The 18,570-nt window shown below is 40.9% G+C and overlaps 1 protein-coding gene across 1 annotated transcript in view; it reads left to right on the forward strand.

The window, feature by feature from the left end:
- The window catches only part of LOC136543391 (uncharacterized), a 39,936-nt gene that overhangs the window by 15,920 nt on the left and 5,446 nt on the right, over positions 1-18,570 (forward strand). The window contains exon 2 of the mRNA XM_066535851.1: positions 2,480-2,598. Within this exon, the coding sequence (XP_066391948.1) occupies positions 2,480-2,598 (119 nt within the window). The remainder of the gene's footprint in view (positions 1-2,479; positions 2,599-18,570) is intronic.

An 18,570-nucleotide genomic window follows, 5' to 3' on the forward strand; every position in this document is an offset into this window, starting at 1 on the left:
AAAGGGGCAAAAAAAATAGCAATTTTTTTTTAATTTGAGGACCCCACTGGCAGTCACACAGACCCTCACTCTACAGTTGTAGCATTTTTTCATGATTTTTGCACACTTTGCGCCGGCCGGGTTTCGAACCCACGATCTCTCGCTCGCGTGTAAACTCCTCTACCACTGCACCTCATGATCACTTGTGTCTATGTTCTATTTTGGTTCCCCACATATTATATAAAACTGAGCATAAATTGATTATTTGAGGCCTTAAACTAATTCAAATGAAAAAGTTGTCGTTTACAAAATTTAAATTTCAAATTTGAGAAATTCAAACGTAGTTTTCGATGACAAGCTGATTTCAAATAAAAAAGTTATCAACTACAAAGTTTCATAACTTTTTGAGATCTACAAAATTTATTTTTGCTGTTTGTCCATCCGAGGTCATTTAAAAAATTCAAATTTCAAAATTTTTAAAATTCAAATATAGTTTTCCTTGACAATATGATTTCAAATTAAAAAGTTGTCAACTACAGAGTTTCATAACTTTCCGAGATCTACAACTTCTATTTTGATCATTTGTTCATCCGACATAGTGATAGTAACATTGTTCACAAATGTTACACATCCCTCTTATTGTTTATGAAATTATAAGAGAGATATGTAAATTTTGTGAACAATATTATTACCACTTTATCGGATCAAGAAATGACCAAAATAAAACTTGTAGATCTTGATAAGTTCTGCAACTTCTATGTTCATGATTTTTTCATCTGAAATCAAATAGTATTCCAAAATAACGTTTGAAGTTGTTATTTTTTGAAATTTAAAATTCAAATAGATAAAACACGGTCACATGAAAAGATGGATAAAATAATAGTGGTAAGAACACAATAAATTGATAGGGCGTGATTTTAGAAATTTTTAGAAAAAAAATCATCAAATTTGAAGTTAGTATGAGGGAGAAAGACTAGTTACAAGTTTTAGCCCGAGATTAAAAAGAGAAATCAGAGTTCTTCAACAAATTTAAATTTTAATTTCAAACAGTATTTTCAAGTAGTAAATGATCTCAACTGAAAAAATTGTCAACTACAAAGTTTCATAACTTTTCGAGATCTACAACTTTCATTTTGATTGTTTCTCCATCCGAGGTTGTTTACAAAATTTGAATTTTAGTGCTTAATTTTTAATACTCGGTGTCTATTTGTAGAGGCACTTCAATATTGAGCCGCCCCTACAAATCCGATTTGTAGGGGCAGCTGGATATAGAGCCGCCCCTACAAATCGGGCCATTTGTAGGGGCGGCTGATAACACCGGCCGTCCCTACAAATCCATTTATAAGGGCGGCTCATTTGGCAACCATTTGTAGGGGCGGCTCAATATAGAGCCGCCCCTACAAAGAAAACAAGGCGTTGCTTCAAATCGTTTTTGTAGTAGTGATCATTTTGCATGTTTAGAAATTTAAGTACACTCATTTGCATGTGGATGAACAAGTTATTTTCCAGTATGTGCCACCACCACACCAAGCCGAGCTAAAAGCAACTTCAACAAGGAGCCCTCAAATCAAGGTTACTACTTTGATTTGATCGAAGGCTTTGTTTACTTTTGAGGATCTTTTTTTTGTATCTACTCTATAGGAGCTTTCGAATCCATTCTAAGTAGACACTGGTATATGGGACCCAGTCGTCATTCATCATATCCACATCATTCCAATCGACAGAGCTATGGGGGGTGTGAGGACGTGAGGAGACCATCGTTGTTCCAATCGCTATGGGGGCATGAGGGCAACGAGCACTGTCGTCGTTCCAACAATCGGCTAAGCTATGAGGGTGCGAGGTCGAGGAGCACATGAAATGCCACATCAGGGGCAGGTGAACGCGCCAGGGATGGGACAATTTACAGGAGGGGAGCCACGCTGGGCCTAGGGCTTCGCTAGGAGCCACACTGTGAAGGAGATAGGGACCCATCAAGGGAAGAGTCAGGATGAAGAAAAAGGTGCGCGACAGTGAGTTGTGTGGGGAATAAAATTCGTAGGAAGAAGTAAGGAGCTCCCTACACACCTCTAGGAGACGGAGCTAAGAGAGGAGATTTGAGGGCCTCCATAAAATAGGGACCCGTGTTAGGGTCTGTTGGATTAAGTTGTTTTACTCTACCACTAAAAAGCATAATAGAATTCGTTTAGGGTACATGTTGGGGATGCTCTAACAACGTCTCCAAGAGTCTTTCTAAATAACACTCTCTGAATTATCATTTGGAGAGCTATTTACATAAATCGTTTTCTTTTTTTCCACACTTTAACATTTTTATTCTATCTTGTGTGCATTCTAGAGAGCCATTCTTGTTTTCTATCTTTGGCCAGAAGAAATCTAGAATAGAAGATGACTATGTTTTGATAAAAAAATTAAAGAAACTGTTGGAGGGTATTTTTTCACTAAAGTCTCTATTTCTAGCAATTAGAAAGTATACAGAGACCTGATAGTGTTTTTCTTTTACCAGGGCGCAGTTGGCAATGAGCTAAAACTGATTGTTAGCGAAGTCGGTTCATCTCCCAGTACTGTCGCAATGATAATCAGTAAACGCATAAGTGGAGACCAGAAGACAAAACAACCGCTAAGGTAAGCTAGTATATATAGCAAATACCACATTAATTTTACATCTTCGTCAAGGCATCAAGCAGCAGTAACTATAACTTTCTCCCTGACTTTCATGAAGTGGTTTAAGTCGTATTTAACCTGGAGATAGAAAAAATAATATAATAATTATCTCATACTCCTTTCGTCCTGAAATATAGTGCACTCAGGGAACAAGAAGATAATGTTTTCTTAAATAAAAATATGTGTATTTTGTATAAGGAAAATAATTTATGTACATACTTGCCATATTTTATATAAGGTGACTAAGAGTTCACCCTTCAATCATGTAGAATAGAATCAGATTTCAACAGATCAGGAGGTTAAGCGAGGGGTATATACGCCTATTGCACTCTCCCTTATATGTGAAAGCAAAGGACTAGTCTAACATACATGCTCTTGAATCGGATTGGATCTTAAAAGAAAGTATCAGAAGTTAGTAGAAACCCATATATAACCAAAATTGTTTATGTTTACTTTTTTCATTTTCTAATACAATGCAGATATTCTATAATACTTCTATATAGGTGTTATAGACCTCGTCTACCAATTACTTGCTCTTTATGTCTTTTCATCCATATTGAACGTTTAATTTTCCATGTGTGTCCACAATATATATACAGTTGGGAATTCAAGTGCTTATCAGGGCGGATCTTAATCTATATAGAGTTTAGCTGTTTAGGGGTACAGGCGCACCACACCAAAATGCAAAAGCGGTGATTATGACCATGTATACATCATGTATACATCTCTATAGCAAAAATTCATGCACTCCACAAGACATGCACACTTGTCCAATTTGCCTTATCTTCACCCCTAGTGCCTATTGTACCTTGTATTCAAAACTATCATTTTAGGACACCAGAGTAAACTAACTGATGACACAAAAATGTGGCGATGTGATCAACACACAACAAGCCGAAAGATCTGAGTGGAACGAGACCAGAGATCTGCTTGGCTTCAACACAGAATCAGTCGATTTTGAAAACCCAATGACGTGCCAGTCAATTTGACCTGCAATTGACAAGGAGAGAAAATCTTATCTGTAATTTAAGGTGAAACATGTCGGTGTTGCACTAAACAGTTCCAAATGTACGGCTAGATAGCCGATTCAATGAGGCTATCAACTAAATAGTCGATATCCAGCGTATCCATGAAACGAAGATCTTTAAATCAAGAATTATCGGCTAATATTAAATGATAATGATACGAATCAAAATAACCGATGCTCATGGAACATCAGAAAACATCATCGGCTAAATGGAAATGAATGATATAAAGCGTCGAGCCGATAAGTTTAATGAAAAAAGTATAACATGCGAACAAATCGACTATCTAATATAAATGATTCTACAAACAATTTTGAGTCTAATCTATTATCATCAATAGTGAGGTTCGATCGGATCGATGCAGCTATGATAATGATAATAAACTAAAGCCAAAGAATCTATAAAACCATCTATATGTTGACAGATTCAGAAAAACATGCTATATGCGTGAGAGCATAGGCAAATCGGCAAAAATAGCCGATGCAGGCATATCAAACAAACATAGTACATATCTCAATCATTAATAAAACCACTAATCAATAATTTCTAATCTAAAGTCTTACCAGTGAGGTTTGACCAGATCGATGCAGCTATGGTAGTGTCATTAGATCAGATCTCATTGACTAGTGAGTTTATTCAAGATTGAAACATGTCTTTGGATACATACTATGTTTGATTAGAATAGAGATAAACAACCGATCTAGCGGAATTAAGTTCTCAATTATGAGATTTAAAATGTGACCAGATCAAAGGACGATCAATTAAGATGATATGATGCCGATCTATCTCTATCTCAAACAGGTGATTTTTTATAATTAATAAAACATTAATTATAACAAGATCGATAACTGGTGAATCAACCAAAAACAGTAAGAAAAATTTTACTAATCTTAGCAGATTCGATAACTGGTGATATTGTATTAAACAACAAGTTATTTAACACAAGATCGATAACTTTGATCTATATTATGATTCGTAAGAGATCAATCAGCTGATGCAGCCTTACAAACTACGATACAGATCGATAACTAACTTATATTATGACTCATAAAAGATCAATCAGCTCATGCAGCTTTACAAGCACAATACAAGTCGTAACGGTACTCACAAGCAAGCTGGAGGTCGATCAGTCGATGTAGCCCTGTTTGCTGAAGAACTCGACGAAGAGCTATATTACTCCTACTCCTAAGGCTTGGCGTGAAGCCAAAAAAGTAAAGATTAATTTTGATTGATGTGTGGATGTCTTTTACAATAGCCAGGAGTACATATTTATATCCAAAACTAAGAGCCCCTGATAACCTCCGTACGTGACTTGCCTAAGAAAACGATAGAAAGTACAAAAAAATACATGAACTCTAATTCCCTTATTTAAAGTCATCGCTAATGAAGCCTTCTTGATCTCTTTTCTTGCCATATCCTTGCATCTACTGTGTACGTGTATTTGTATAATATGCCTGCCGATGTACACTAGAACAATGCATGCATCACGTGGTAATCTTGGGCTTGCCGTGCAATCTTGCCAAACAACAGAGTCCAAGTCTGATACCTCTCCGTGCTCCTTTGCTCTGCCCTCTCCATATATATGCCTGGCGTCATGCTCTTCCTAAATAAATAATATTTCTTTTCCTTCCCCTATGCATTCATCCTATGGCAACCAACAAGAGTCCGAGGCCATCAGAGATTGCACGCATGCATTTGATGCCAGATTAATCGACTCTACTTTTCTTCCTTTAATCCTCCTCCCTTTCTATTCTTTTTCATTTACGCCGGCGGCACCTGGATTCTGACTATTTAATCCAAATTAATTATTCAAGGAAACTTTGTGATGCTGAGCTTGGATTGAAACGTGGTCGAACATAACAATCACCGTGCGTGAGGATATATTATAAATAATTGTCTCAAGTCATGACGTGCGCATTTTCCTTGATCTTCTTGCTTCTGTTGCTTTTCCATATATATCTTCACGTGTGGAGCACTTGGACTTCATACCTCTTCTCCCAAATTAAAGAATATTTCTTGGCTGGTGAGCACATCGGCCGATTCCTTCCTTTAAAGGGCTTTGCCAAATTTTAGTGCAAACACTAACATTGGTTCAACTACTCCTGCAACTATTTAAGTTGGTTCAATTTACCGCTTAACAAGATTTTCTTTTTTACTTTGCTCACATACATGTTGAGTTAATTTTAAATTTTATGAGTTGACAGCAAACATCATATATTTTTTTAATACATTATGATTTTTCATAATTATATTTCCTACAATTTTGTATGTCTAGGGTTAATATAAAATTTTATGAGGTGACAAAAAACATCATATTTTTTTTAAGAAACACATTATGATTTTCATAATTATATTTCCTACAATTTTGTATGTCTAGGGTTAATATAAATTTTATGAGGTGACAAAAACATCATATTTTTTTAAGAAACACATTATGATTTTTCATAATTATATTTCCTACAATTTTGTATGTCTAGGGTTAATATAAAATTTTATGAGGTGACACAAACATCATATTTTTTGAAGACACACATTATGATTTTTCATAATTATATTTCCTACAATCTTGTATGTCTAGGGTTAATATATCATTAAATAATAATAATAATAATAATAATAATAATAATAATAATAATAATAATAATAATAATAACTATGGTATTATTTTTTAAGAAAATGAATTATGATGTGCTTTGTGACCTCACAAAATTTAAAATTAAACTCAACTTGTGCGCAGAAAAAACGAAAACAAAACAAATCTTGTTTGGATAAGTTGGACCAACTGGGAGACTAAATGGAACCAAAAATTAGTTTAGGGGTTGTTTGCACATAGGCAGAACTTGAGGGAAGTAATTAAGATTTTTTTGTATAATAATATTTTAGCCCAAATATGTCGCAGAACCGACCAATTTATAAGAATACAAGTACAATGGCAATCCGCAAGCGGTCGCACTGTCATACTTGAACCCATATAAACCCGGTAGTCCGTCGAGTACCACGACGGGTCTCGATAAACGATTTACAACAACCAAGATCGTACAGGATTCAACATACATGCCACATATTACATAAAGTTCACAGATACGTTTCATCATCAGAGTACGAATAGAAAGTTATTACAAACCGAGTTTGATAAATTAAGCGGAAGCAAATAAGTTCAAAGATAAAGTTTCCAACATAGTTTGATACAGTGCCAAACCAGATCACGATCCACAAAAGCAAAGATAGGAATTACTAAGGAAGCCTGCCCAAGGCTTACTCCTCATCCACAGCGGGATAGAAGCAACTCTTGCAATAACCATGATACACAGTGCCATCTGCAACAATGGGAAAATAAACCCTGAGTACAAGAAGGTACTCAGCTAGACTTACCCGTCATGAACCAGAAATAAAATGACTCCAAGGATTATGCAAGGCTGTATAAGTGGACGTAACTTGACAACATTTTGCGAAAAAGGCAATTACCCGTTGTACCATTATGATTCTTTTATCAAGTTAATTATAACTATCCATTTCTAGATTTGCAACTATCCTGTGCCAAACATGTGGTATATCATTTAGAAGCATACAATAGTAACCATAGCAGGTATTGTAATTCCATATTCACCTGAACCATCATGTTTCATAATATAGCTGCTACGATGTTGGGACTAGCCAAGTTTCTCACTATCCGGGAGAGACGGCGATTCGAATCGATTTCAACCAGCTGGGAATTTATTCCTAACACAAACCCAGATCTATCAGCCACGATAGTCTTAGGTCACCTTTGGTACAACTCCGGTACACATTTCGCGGGTTCGTACTGCGCCGCACAATCTGGAACACCAGATGCCAGGATGCTCAGGCCAATCCTGCCCTTGGGCTCAGTCTGATCGTTTCCCGGAAGGAGCGCACAACAGAATGATTCCCGGCCTGAGTTGAATTACTCGGCTTCGCGGTCGGAACGAGTTATCCGGCCAGCTAAGTGAGAGGCATGCGTTCAATCTTGTCAGAAGCGCCAACAACGGTACGGTCCTTAATCGACACAGACGGGGATAGGTCCACACCCAAGACCTCCATGCCTTGTTGCTTCCCTATCGACCTCCCGTCCGGTCTCAATTTACTTTTACCTCATGGTTCTGTTCCACGATAGCAGATATAGCCAACCGTGCTCCGGTATCCACCTATATCTCGCAGGTGACAGGACATCACCTGACTTCTACCGGTCTAAGCATGGCTAAGCATATATATATTCGATCCTGGACCTATACCGGTTAAAGGTGTAATATCTGGACAAGGAATGTACATGCATCAAGTGGTTTCATTCAACTCTTATAACCTAATGCATCAATCATAAATACGTAAGTAAACATTTGTAAATTACTGGGAGACTTATAATGCTCCGGGGCTTGCCTCACAGAAAGGAAGTAGGACGGTGGTCAGGGCACTCCGGAAGCTCTTCAGGGTTCTGCTCCACGCCTTCGGGAGCTGCGGCTTGCGGATCCTCCTGCGGGTTCCCTTCCTCTGCTTCTTCGAATTCCAGCAACGTGATCTCTTCCTCCGATCCTAGATGCATGAGTATGGTATGAGTATTACGAATGCATAATGTTAACAAGTGCATCGCGTTGTTTGAGTAGGTGCATATCTCTTCTCGCTTACTACTTAACTACTTCTACAAAGCATCGACTATGCCATAAACAGTATCTACTTGTTTCACTCATAACTGGAGTTCTACAATTCCAAATCTAGTGATCCTAGACTTTCTGGAAAGCTTATCAAATTTTCTACAACTTTGTTATTAACCATTTTTACAGTCTACATCAGTTTCAACATGTAACTCCTCATACTCTAGAATCAGTCCGGAAATGATTTAACATGCAATATAAAGTAATAGCACCTCTACTTCATGCATTCATCCACAAATTGACAACCTAGATCCTACCAACAGTTTAAGCATACCAAATATAGTTAAGATAACATAATGGTAAAGTCCAACTATTTATTAAATTGCCTTTATTATTTTATTTAGATATCTAGGTTAAATAATAAATATATATCAGATGTGCTTAATAAATTCTCAAAAATTTACAGAGCCTTACTAATGCTATCAAAGGACTACTATAAAAATTTCATGTCATTTTACTAAGTAGAACATCCTATACAAAAATGATAAGGAAGCAAGGCTTGAAATAGCATAAATGGAAAATCCTATTGAAAAGTGTCAAGCAATAGATTTCTTATTTTTCTTAACATCCATATGGTACTAGTATCATCTCCAATAAATCTCATGAATTTTGGACTTATAATTAATTTATAAAAATTCATGCAAGGATTAACTATTTATAAAAGAAAAATCTATAACTATAGATCTACACATGCACTGGTCCTCAAATTTTTATCCAAGCTCAGGTATGACAAGAGTAGCCTACCACAAAAATTTCATAATTTTTGGAGCACAGGAACTCTAGATATAAAATAAACAAATTTGAATGCATTCAAAAGCACATTTGCAATCCCTATTTAAATCTCCAGAAATTTCTACTGTTGAAGCCAAGAACATATTTTTCCTAAATACTACACTTCCTAAGGAACACAACCATATTTATTTCAACATTTTTGGAGCTACCAATCTGCAGATACAAAAATAACAAAACCAATCAAAAACTGGATTCAAAATGGTTTAGCCTACACTACTGCTGTCGCTGACAGGTGGGACCCGCTGGTCAGGGGACCCCACACGTCATCGACACAGAGCAGAGCAGCGGCGCTGCTGGGCACTGCGCGGCTGCGGCTCGACGACGGCAAGCTTCGCCGGCGGTGAGGTCATCAGGGTAGGACCTACACGACCTGGCGAACCTATTGAGCCACTTGGCCGGCCCTATTGCTGACCCTAGAGCTAGCGGCGGCGGCCATGGCGGAACGGCGAGGCTGGACCACGGTAAAACGCCGGCGACGTCCTCGGTGGCCTGACCTAAGGCTCGGACGAGCATCGGGGTACTACGGCGGACCTAGCGCGCTAGCTAACGCTTGGAGAGGGGGACTGTGGCGGCGTGGCCACAACGACGGGGCTTGCGGCGGAGCTCCGGCGAGGCGGTGTGCGGGGCTAGAGCTCACCGAGCTTAAAACGGCGGGCACTGGCTGGCGCAGGGAGTCGCGGGGAAGACGGCTATGCGGTTGCGGTGATGGAGAAGCGGCTAGGCGAGGCTGTTGCCGTCAACGACGACGGTGGCGCTACGGGAGCTCGACGGCTATGCTTGCGGGTGCTGCGGACGGCGAAGGAGGAGCCGGGAAAACGAAAATGCAGGCGCTGGGCGTTGCGGGCGGGTGCTGGCGTGAAGAAGGCGCGCTCGGGCGCGGCGTGGCCTGCGCGGTCAGGGCAACGGCGACGCGCGGCCGACGGAACCTCCACGCGGCGGCTCAGCTCTGAAGCTGGTCGGCCACTGTGCCGATCGATTCAGTCGATTCAGTTCTTGATGGCCGAGCCTGACAGCGCGTTTTCGTGTTGATTTATCTTACAATCCGTGACGAATTAACGCTAGGTTACTAAACCAACTTTGTAGACCTAAGTACCAGTTACAATTGTTGTTCAAAGATCGTGTTCCAATTCTCATCGTACACCGAGTAAAATCGATCCAAAGTCGGGCTGACAGCACTGTCAGAGTATGACTTAGAACAAAAATGGCTAAGTGTTGAAAACAGTGATTCGATGATTTTTGAAATCCAAATTCAAGCATGATAGGAGCTGAATCAGTCAAAGGCCCAAAAATCAAAGTTGTTCCTTATGTTAAACACTACAACATTGCTTTAGTGAACTCCTCCATGCAAGGTCCCTAACACCTAGTTCAACTTTAGTCAAACATGTCACTTTGAAATCATGATACATACACAAACCATGGCTAAATGACCAAACTAGCCTTAGCACTAAATACCAAAGTTGTTCATGATGATACTCTAAGCATGTTAAAACAATTTGCAAGGTCATTTAAGCATTTCATGTAGTAGTCACTCATACAGCTATTCAGGTCAACACATGAAATAACATTTAAATGCTTGATCAAGAAATGTGGCCTTCATGAACAAGGTTCCTTTTGTTAACCTAAGTGTAGCTAAGGTGTTGTAGTGACCAACATTACACACTAGCATTTATTTGCACATGATCATATGCATATGTTACAAGAAACACGAAATATCAAGCAATGTTTCATATGTTTCGATCAGATGTTTCAATTGTAAATGATGATTTATGAATGCTTGATGCTCATGCTCATGTTATGCAAGTCAAGTTATGCAAGGCTAACACCCGAGGTGTTACAGCCCCTCCCCCTTATAAAAATCTCGTCCCGAGATTTGCAAGACCTACCATTCTTGGAAAAAGGCGGGATAAACTTCTTGCAGATAATCTTCTCTTTCCCATGTAGCATCTTGTTCACTATGATTGTTCCACACTACCTTATAGAACTTAATGATCTTACTCCTTGTTACTCTCTCCATCACTTCTAATACTCGAATTGGCTTTTCTTCATAGGTCAAATCCGATTGAAGTTGCACGTTGGTGGGTGCAATAGCTTCTTCCGGTACTCGAAGACATTTCTTTAACTGAGACACATGGAACACATCAAAGATTGCACTCATCTCTGGTGGTAGTTGTAGCTTATACGCAACATTTCCTTTTCGTTCCAAGATTTTGTATGGCCCTACATATCTTGGTGAAAGCTTCTTTTTCATCCCAAATCTCTTCACACCTTTCATGGGTGATACTCTCAAGTATACATAGTCACCCACTTCAAACGTTAGTGGTCTTCTTCTTCTATCAGCGTAACTCTTCTGTCTTGATTGAGCTGCCTTCATGTGTTGTTGGATGATACGTACTTGTTCTTCGGCTTCATTGACAAAATCAATACCAAAATATCTCCTTTCACCGGGCTCAATCCAATTCAATGGAGTTCTGCATTTTCTGCCATATAAGGCTTCAAATGGAGCCATTTTGATACTCGCTTGATAACTGTTGTTATAGGAGAATTCAGCTAAAGGTAACCATTTCTCCCATGAACCTTTTGAAGAGATAACACAAGCTCTAAGTAAATCTTCTAGGATTTGGTTTACTCGCTCTGTCTGTCCTGAAGTTTGCGGATGATAAGCTAAACTTCTGATTAGCTTGGTTCCCAAAGCTTGGTGTAAGTGCTCCTAGAAACGAGCTATGAACTGTGGTCCTCTATCTGAGATTATGGTCCTGGGTACTCCATGCAATCTCACGATCTGGGCAACATATATTTCAGCGTATTTCCCAACTATATACCGCGTGTTCACTGGTATGAAGTGTGCTGACTTGGTGAGACGATCAACAATGACCCAGATTGAATCGTGACCTTGGGGCGTTGTTGGAAGGCCTGTGATAAAGTCCATGCTGATTTCCTCCCATTTCCATCCTGGAATAGGCAATGGCTGAAGTAATCCAGCGGTTTTCATATGGACGGCTTTCACTCTGCTGCAGTTATCACACCTAGCAACATAGGCTGCGATCTCTTTCTTCATCTTAGTCCACCAAAAACGGTTTCTTAGATCCTGATACATTTTACTACTACCCGGGTGGATAGACAATTTGGACGAGTGAGCTTCTTCTAAAATTTGATTCCTTAGCTCACGGTCTTTCGGCACCACTAGTCGGTCCTCAAACCATAATACACCTCTTTCGTCCAATCTAAAATGTTTTGTCTCTTGCTCTTGCATTTTTCTCTTGATGTGACTTATTCCTACATCAGTCTGCTGTAGCTCTATGATTCTACCCTCAAGCGAACAACTGATTGTAATATTGTGTAGCACAGCAGGATGTAGCAAGTTGAATCCATCTTCCAATAGTGCTTCCACAGGGTTGCAATGGGACTTTCGACTAAGTGCATCGGCTACTACATTAGCTTTACCCGGATGGTAATGCACTTCCAAATTATAGTCCTTAATCAATTCTAACCACCTTCGTTGTCTCATGTTCAGCTCTGGCTGGGTAAAGATATACTTGAGGCTTTTATGGTCAGTATAGATATGACATACATTGCCCAACAAGTAATGTCTCCATATCTTCAATGCATGGACAACGGCTGCAAGTTCCAAATCATGTGTAGGGTAGTTGACTTCATGTTTTCTCAGTTGCCGAGAGGCATATGCAATTACTCTCCCTTCTTGCATAAGTACACATCCCAAACCTATTCCTGATGCATCACAAAATACATCAAAAGGCTTTTCAATGTCTGGTTGTGCTAGCACTGGTGCTGTAGTCAACAAAGTTCTGAGGGTGTGAAAAGCTGTTTCACATTCGGGTGTCCACTTGTATTTCTCATCTTTCTGAAGTAGTCTGGTCATAGGCTTAGCTATCTTTGAGAAGTCTGGAATAAACCGACGATAGTATCCTGCTAACCCTAGGAAACTCCGAACTTCATGCACCGAAGTTGGGGCTTTCCAATCCATGACCTCCTGTACTTTGGATGGGTCTACTGAGATTCCATCTCTTGATAATATGTGACCTAAGAAAGGTACTTTGCTCATCCAAAATTCACATTTGCTAAACTTGGCATATAGCTTATGCTCCCTTAGTCTAGATAGGACAATCCTCAGATGCTCTTCATGATCTGACTCAGTTTCTGAATAAATCAATATGTCATCGATAAACACGACTACAAACTTATCAAGTTCGGGCATAAATACCGAGTTCATTAGGTACATGAAATAGGCTGGAGCATTTGTTAGTCCGAAAGACATAACTAGATACTCGTATAAGCCGTACCTAGTAGAGAAAGCAGTTTTGGGTATATCCTCCGGTCTGATCTTTATCTGATGGTAACCTGATCTTAAGTCAATTTTGGAGAATACCTTTGCCTTCGCTAGCTGATCGAACAAGATGTCGATGCGGGGTAATGGATATTTGTTCTTGATGGTCACAGCATTGAGTGGTCTGTAATCTACACACATCCTCAGTGACTTATCCTTCTTTTTCACAAACAATGCTGGACATCCCCACGGAGATGAGCTAGGTTGGATAAGACCTTTGTCCAATAGATCCTGCAATTGAACCTTAAGTTCTGCTAACTCATTGGGTGGCATTCTATATGGCCTTCTGGATATGGGTGCGGTACCTGGCACTAATTCGATCTTAAATTCCACGTCCCTATCCGGTGGTAGACCTGGTAATTCCTCTGGAAATACATCCGGAAACTCACAAACCACGGGAATATCACATATGGTGGTGGCTTGGATAGCACAGGCTAAATGTTGGGGTTCGAAATCGCGGGAGAGTGGAACTAGAAAAGCATTCCCTCCCGTGGGTTCTCTCAACATAATGGTACGGGTGCTAGTGTCAATAAGAGCACCATGGTACTTCATCCAATTCATGCCTAAGATTACACTTATCGACAACCCCGGCAATATTATCAAATCTGTTGTGTACTCCCTCCCTTGTATCAAGATGAGTACATTTTTGACTATCTTTTTGGTAGTAACTGTTCCCCCTGCTGAACTTATGTTAAAACCCCCTTTACTTACTTCTATTATTTCTTGATCATGTCTAGATGCAAATGCTTGACTCATAAATGAATGAGAAGCTCCTGAATCAAATAAAACAACAGCGGGATGCTTGTTGACAAGAAACATACCAGCCGTGACAACTTCTCCGGCGGGCACTTCCTCCACAGCAGTATAATGCACCTGTCCCTGACGTGCCCTGGCATTCACCTGCCTCTGATTGTTCTGGTTTGGGTTGCCATTCCTCTTGGGGTGGGGGCACTCCTTGGACCAATGACCCAGTTGGTTGCAGTTGAAACAAGGTTGATTACTTTTGAATCCGGTGGAGCTGTCCTGATTGCCATTTCCTTTTGGTAAGGCAATAGTAAACGCCTTACGAAATGGTTTCTGTGGCCTGTTATTCTGAGCTTTCGGTAGTGGAGGCCTGAACTTGGGTGCAGGTGGACGGAATTGTGGCCTAGCTGTGATAGGCGCTTTCGACTGGAAAGATCCGGATGCACCGGCCTCATAGGCCCTCTTGCGACCTTTAGCAACTGCATGCGTGTTGTTGTGATTTTCTTGGGTCAAGGCATCACTAATGAATTCATTGTACGTGGCACATCGGGAGTTTGCCATAGTCTTCATTAATTTGGTACCCAGACCTCGCTTGAAACTCTCAATCTTTTTCTCTTCAGTATCCACGAAACTGGGAGCATATCTTGACAAGTTGTTGAATGCGTGCATATATTCTGTGAGTGACTTGGTTCCTTGAGTGAGCCTCATAAATTCTGCTGCTTTCATGCGCATCAGGCCCGGGGGAATATGGTGTCCCCTAAAAGCCAACTTGAATTGATCCCAGGTCACTCTCGCATTAGCAGGCAGAGACGACAGAAAGTGCGTCCACCAGATTCCTGCTGGTCCTTGCAATTGATGAGAAGCATATTCTGCTTTTAGGTGCTCTGTGACCCTTAGCAGATGAAACTTTTGCTCGATTGTATTCAGCCACTCATCGGCCTGCAGTGGTTCCTCAGCCACCTTGAAGATGGGCGGCTTCGTGTCCAGAAACTCCTTGAATGAACTGTGCTGATTTGGCTCGGCCCCTGGTTGCTGTGGGTGGCCACGAGCAGTGTTTTGCGCGATAAGGCGCAAGGCTTCTTCCATTGTCCTCTGGCTCCCTAGGAACTGAGCAAAGAATTCCTGAGCAGACGGCGGGGGTGGGGGTGGCAAGTCATCATGGTTGCCATCCTGGCTGCTACTAGCTCCTGCACGGGTGCGCGTCATCTGCGAAGTTGCAACAATAAGTGATTATTGGTTGATGCCAAGAGATTGCAGATGAATTAGATACTCATGCCAAACTGAAATTACTGGAGAAAATTCTCAAAATCACAATAAAAACAGAGGCATAATAATTCTTTCTCGCAACATGACATCACCAATTTGACCACTTATCGTACTCATAACGCATGCAATTTTAAAGCGTGGTTAACGACAAAGTACAGGAATTGCATTGACGTTCATCCAACATGCGATTAACATTACATGATAGTCTGGTTACTAATGCCAACTTCAAACTACATGTCCATTACATAAATAGAGGTGATACATTAGTCCTTCCACTACATGCGAGGCGATCTAATCCTCATCATGGTCACTATCGAGGTCAGACGCAGAATCATTTCCTTCCTCAGGTTCTACTTCTTCTTCAGGTGCCACTTCTTCTTCTTCTTCGTACCCCTCTAGATCCATTTCCGCGGCTCCAGGTGGGACATAAGGGTGGAGCTGATTGTGCAGTAGATGAACCTCTTCATGCAGATTATCGTTGTATTCTTCCGCATTGGCCAGCTGCTGTCCCAGCTCAAACTGTCGAGCTCTCAGGACATCTTCTCGGGACCAAGCTGCATTCCGTTGGTGAGTTAACCGAGTCATCTCTTCGGTGAGCCTCTCAATCTCGATGTCGTGCTCCCTCTGAAGCTGACGTCGGTCTTCGCGGGCATGACCAAGAGCACTAGACACACGTCTGAGGCTACCCTCAACTCCATCTAACACTCTCATCGTTGCGAACATGGCGCTCATTGCAGGGCTATCGCTGTTCTGCCCCTCTGCTGCACCAATTTCCAAGGATCTTCCTCTTGCCTGCTGCCATGAGTCAGTGGAGGGATTACCTCTTGGAAAGACTCCAACCAAAGCGGCTGCCAGCTCCTGAGGAAAACGATCCATGATATCCCTCAAGATTCCAAAGGCTGCCCTGCCAGCTGCTTCTTCAGCAGTCCTACTAGTTGACTCATAACACCAGCCTGTCCACTCAGAATCGTCACCTCGGGGACGAACAACGGCCTCCACTGTAACTAAGAGACCTTCTCCCAACCGCTCATTCGCCCAGAAGTAGCGGGGTTCCATTCCATCAGGATAACCTACATAGCTGAGCACTCTCCACAAGAGTGTAGGCATCCCAAACTCTCCAAGAAACGTGTGACGTTGACGGGTACGTGGAGCAAGCTGACGGCTAGGAGCTCTGCCTCCGGTGGACTTGCGAGCAGTCTGCTTGGTGCGTGCCATCTGCACCATTAACATGTACCCCTTGGTGAGACAATGCCATAATGGATAAGAGTTACATAACCGAGTAAGAATTTTATAAGGGGAGAAACAAATGTAATTAGGTGAATGGTATTTTAACATGATGCATGCTCGTACCGTACGTCCTCACAAACTTAGGAAAAATTTGCTTCTAACGGTAGACACGGTGGCATACATACGTTCTCTCATAAATAGCGTAACTAGTCGAGCTACACGTTTCGTTGTTAGTGTACCTGCATAAAATTTCATTTCAGCCCTAAACCCATAATGAAATATTCAGAATGGAATTGTAAATACTTCCATATATATATACCCATACATATACTTCCGTATCAATCTACCCAACAAGAATTTAAACCCACAATTAAATACGTACCATATACACATGCAAGCATGTATACATAGCCGTACCAAAGCTAACTCTCCCCGACCGCACGCTCACATCTTGCGGTCATACACTCATCTTACCTTGGCGTAGAGGCATTTGATCCATACATTACCACTCAAGTGAATGGCATCCATACTATAGCACGCCGTATGGACGACGAAGTAAAAACCCCCATGTTAGTACTTAAATAGCCACCTAATAGTCCTTAATTTGGGCATACGGAAAGTGATCAATGGCACACTTTAGATTTCAATTACCTATTATTTGACTATTAGTTGCTAGAGAAGGGTTTTTGGAAAACAAAAACTTTTGTTTTAAATACACTTGTGACAATTAACGTTGAATCTTGCTCTGATGCCAGCTGTCGCAGAACCGACCAATTTATAAGAATACAAGTACAATGGCAATCCGCAAGCGGTCGCACTGTCATACTTGAACCCATATAAACCCGGTAGTCCGTCGAGTACCACGACGGGTCTCGATAAACGATTTACAACAACCAAGATCGTACAGGATTCAACATACATGCCACATATTACATAAAGTTCACAGATACGTTTCATCATCAGAGTACGAATAGAAAGTTATTACAAACTGAGTTTGATAAATTAAGCGGAAGCAAATAAGTTCAAAGATAAAGTTTCCAACATAGTTTGATACAGTGCCAAACCAGATCACGATCCACAAAAGCAAAGATAGGAATTACTAAGGAAGCCTGCCCAAGGCTTACTCCTCATCCACAGCGGGATAGAAGCAACTCTTGCAATAACCATGATACACAGTGCCATCTGCAACAATGGGAAAATAAACCCTGAGTACAAGAAGGTACTCAGCTAGACTTACCCGTCATGAACCAGAAATAAAATGACTCCAAGGATTATGCAAGGCTGTATAAGTGGACGTAACTTGACAACATTTTGCGAAAAAGGCAATTACCCGTTGTACCATTATGATTCTTTTATCAAGTTAATTATAACTATCCATTTCTAGATTTGCAACTATCCTGTGCCAAACATGTGGTATATCATTTAGAAGCATACAATAGTAACCATAGCAGGTATTGTAATTCCATATTCACCTGAACCATCATGTTTCATAATATAGCTGCTATGATGTTGGGACTAGCCAAGTTTCTCACTATCCGGGAGAGACGGCGATTCGAATCGATTTCAACCAGCTGGGAATTTATTCCTAACACAAACCCAGATCTATCAGCCACGATAGTCTTAGGTCACCTTTGGTACAACTCCGGTACACATTTCGCGGGTTCGTACTGCGCCGCACAATCTGGAACACCAGATGCCAGGATGCTCAGGCCAATCCTGCCCTTGGGCTCAGTCTGATCGTTCCCCGGAAGGAGCGCACAACAGAACGATTCCCGGCCTGAGTTGAATTACTCGGCTTCGCGGTCGGAACGAGTTATCCGGCCAGCTAAGTGAGAGGCATGCGTTCAATCTTGTCAGAAGCGCCAACAACGGT

Source organism: Miscanthus floridulus, chromosome 3, assembly GCF_019320115.1.
Source record: "Miscanthus floridulus cultivar M001 chromosome 3, ASM1932011v1, whole genome shotgun sequence".
In the NCBI taxonomy this organism is placed as follows: domain Eukaryota; kingdom Viridiplantae; phylum Streptophyta; class Magnoliopsida; order Poales; family Poaceae; genus Miscanthus; species Miscanthus floridulus.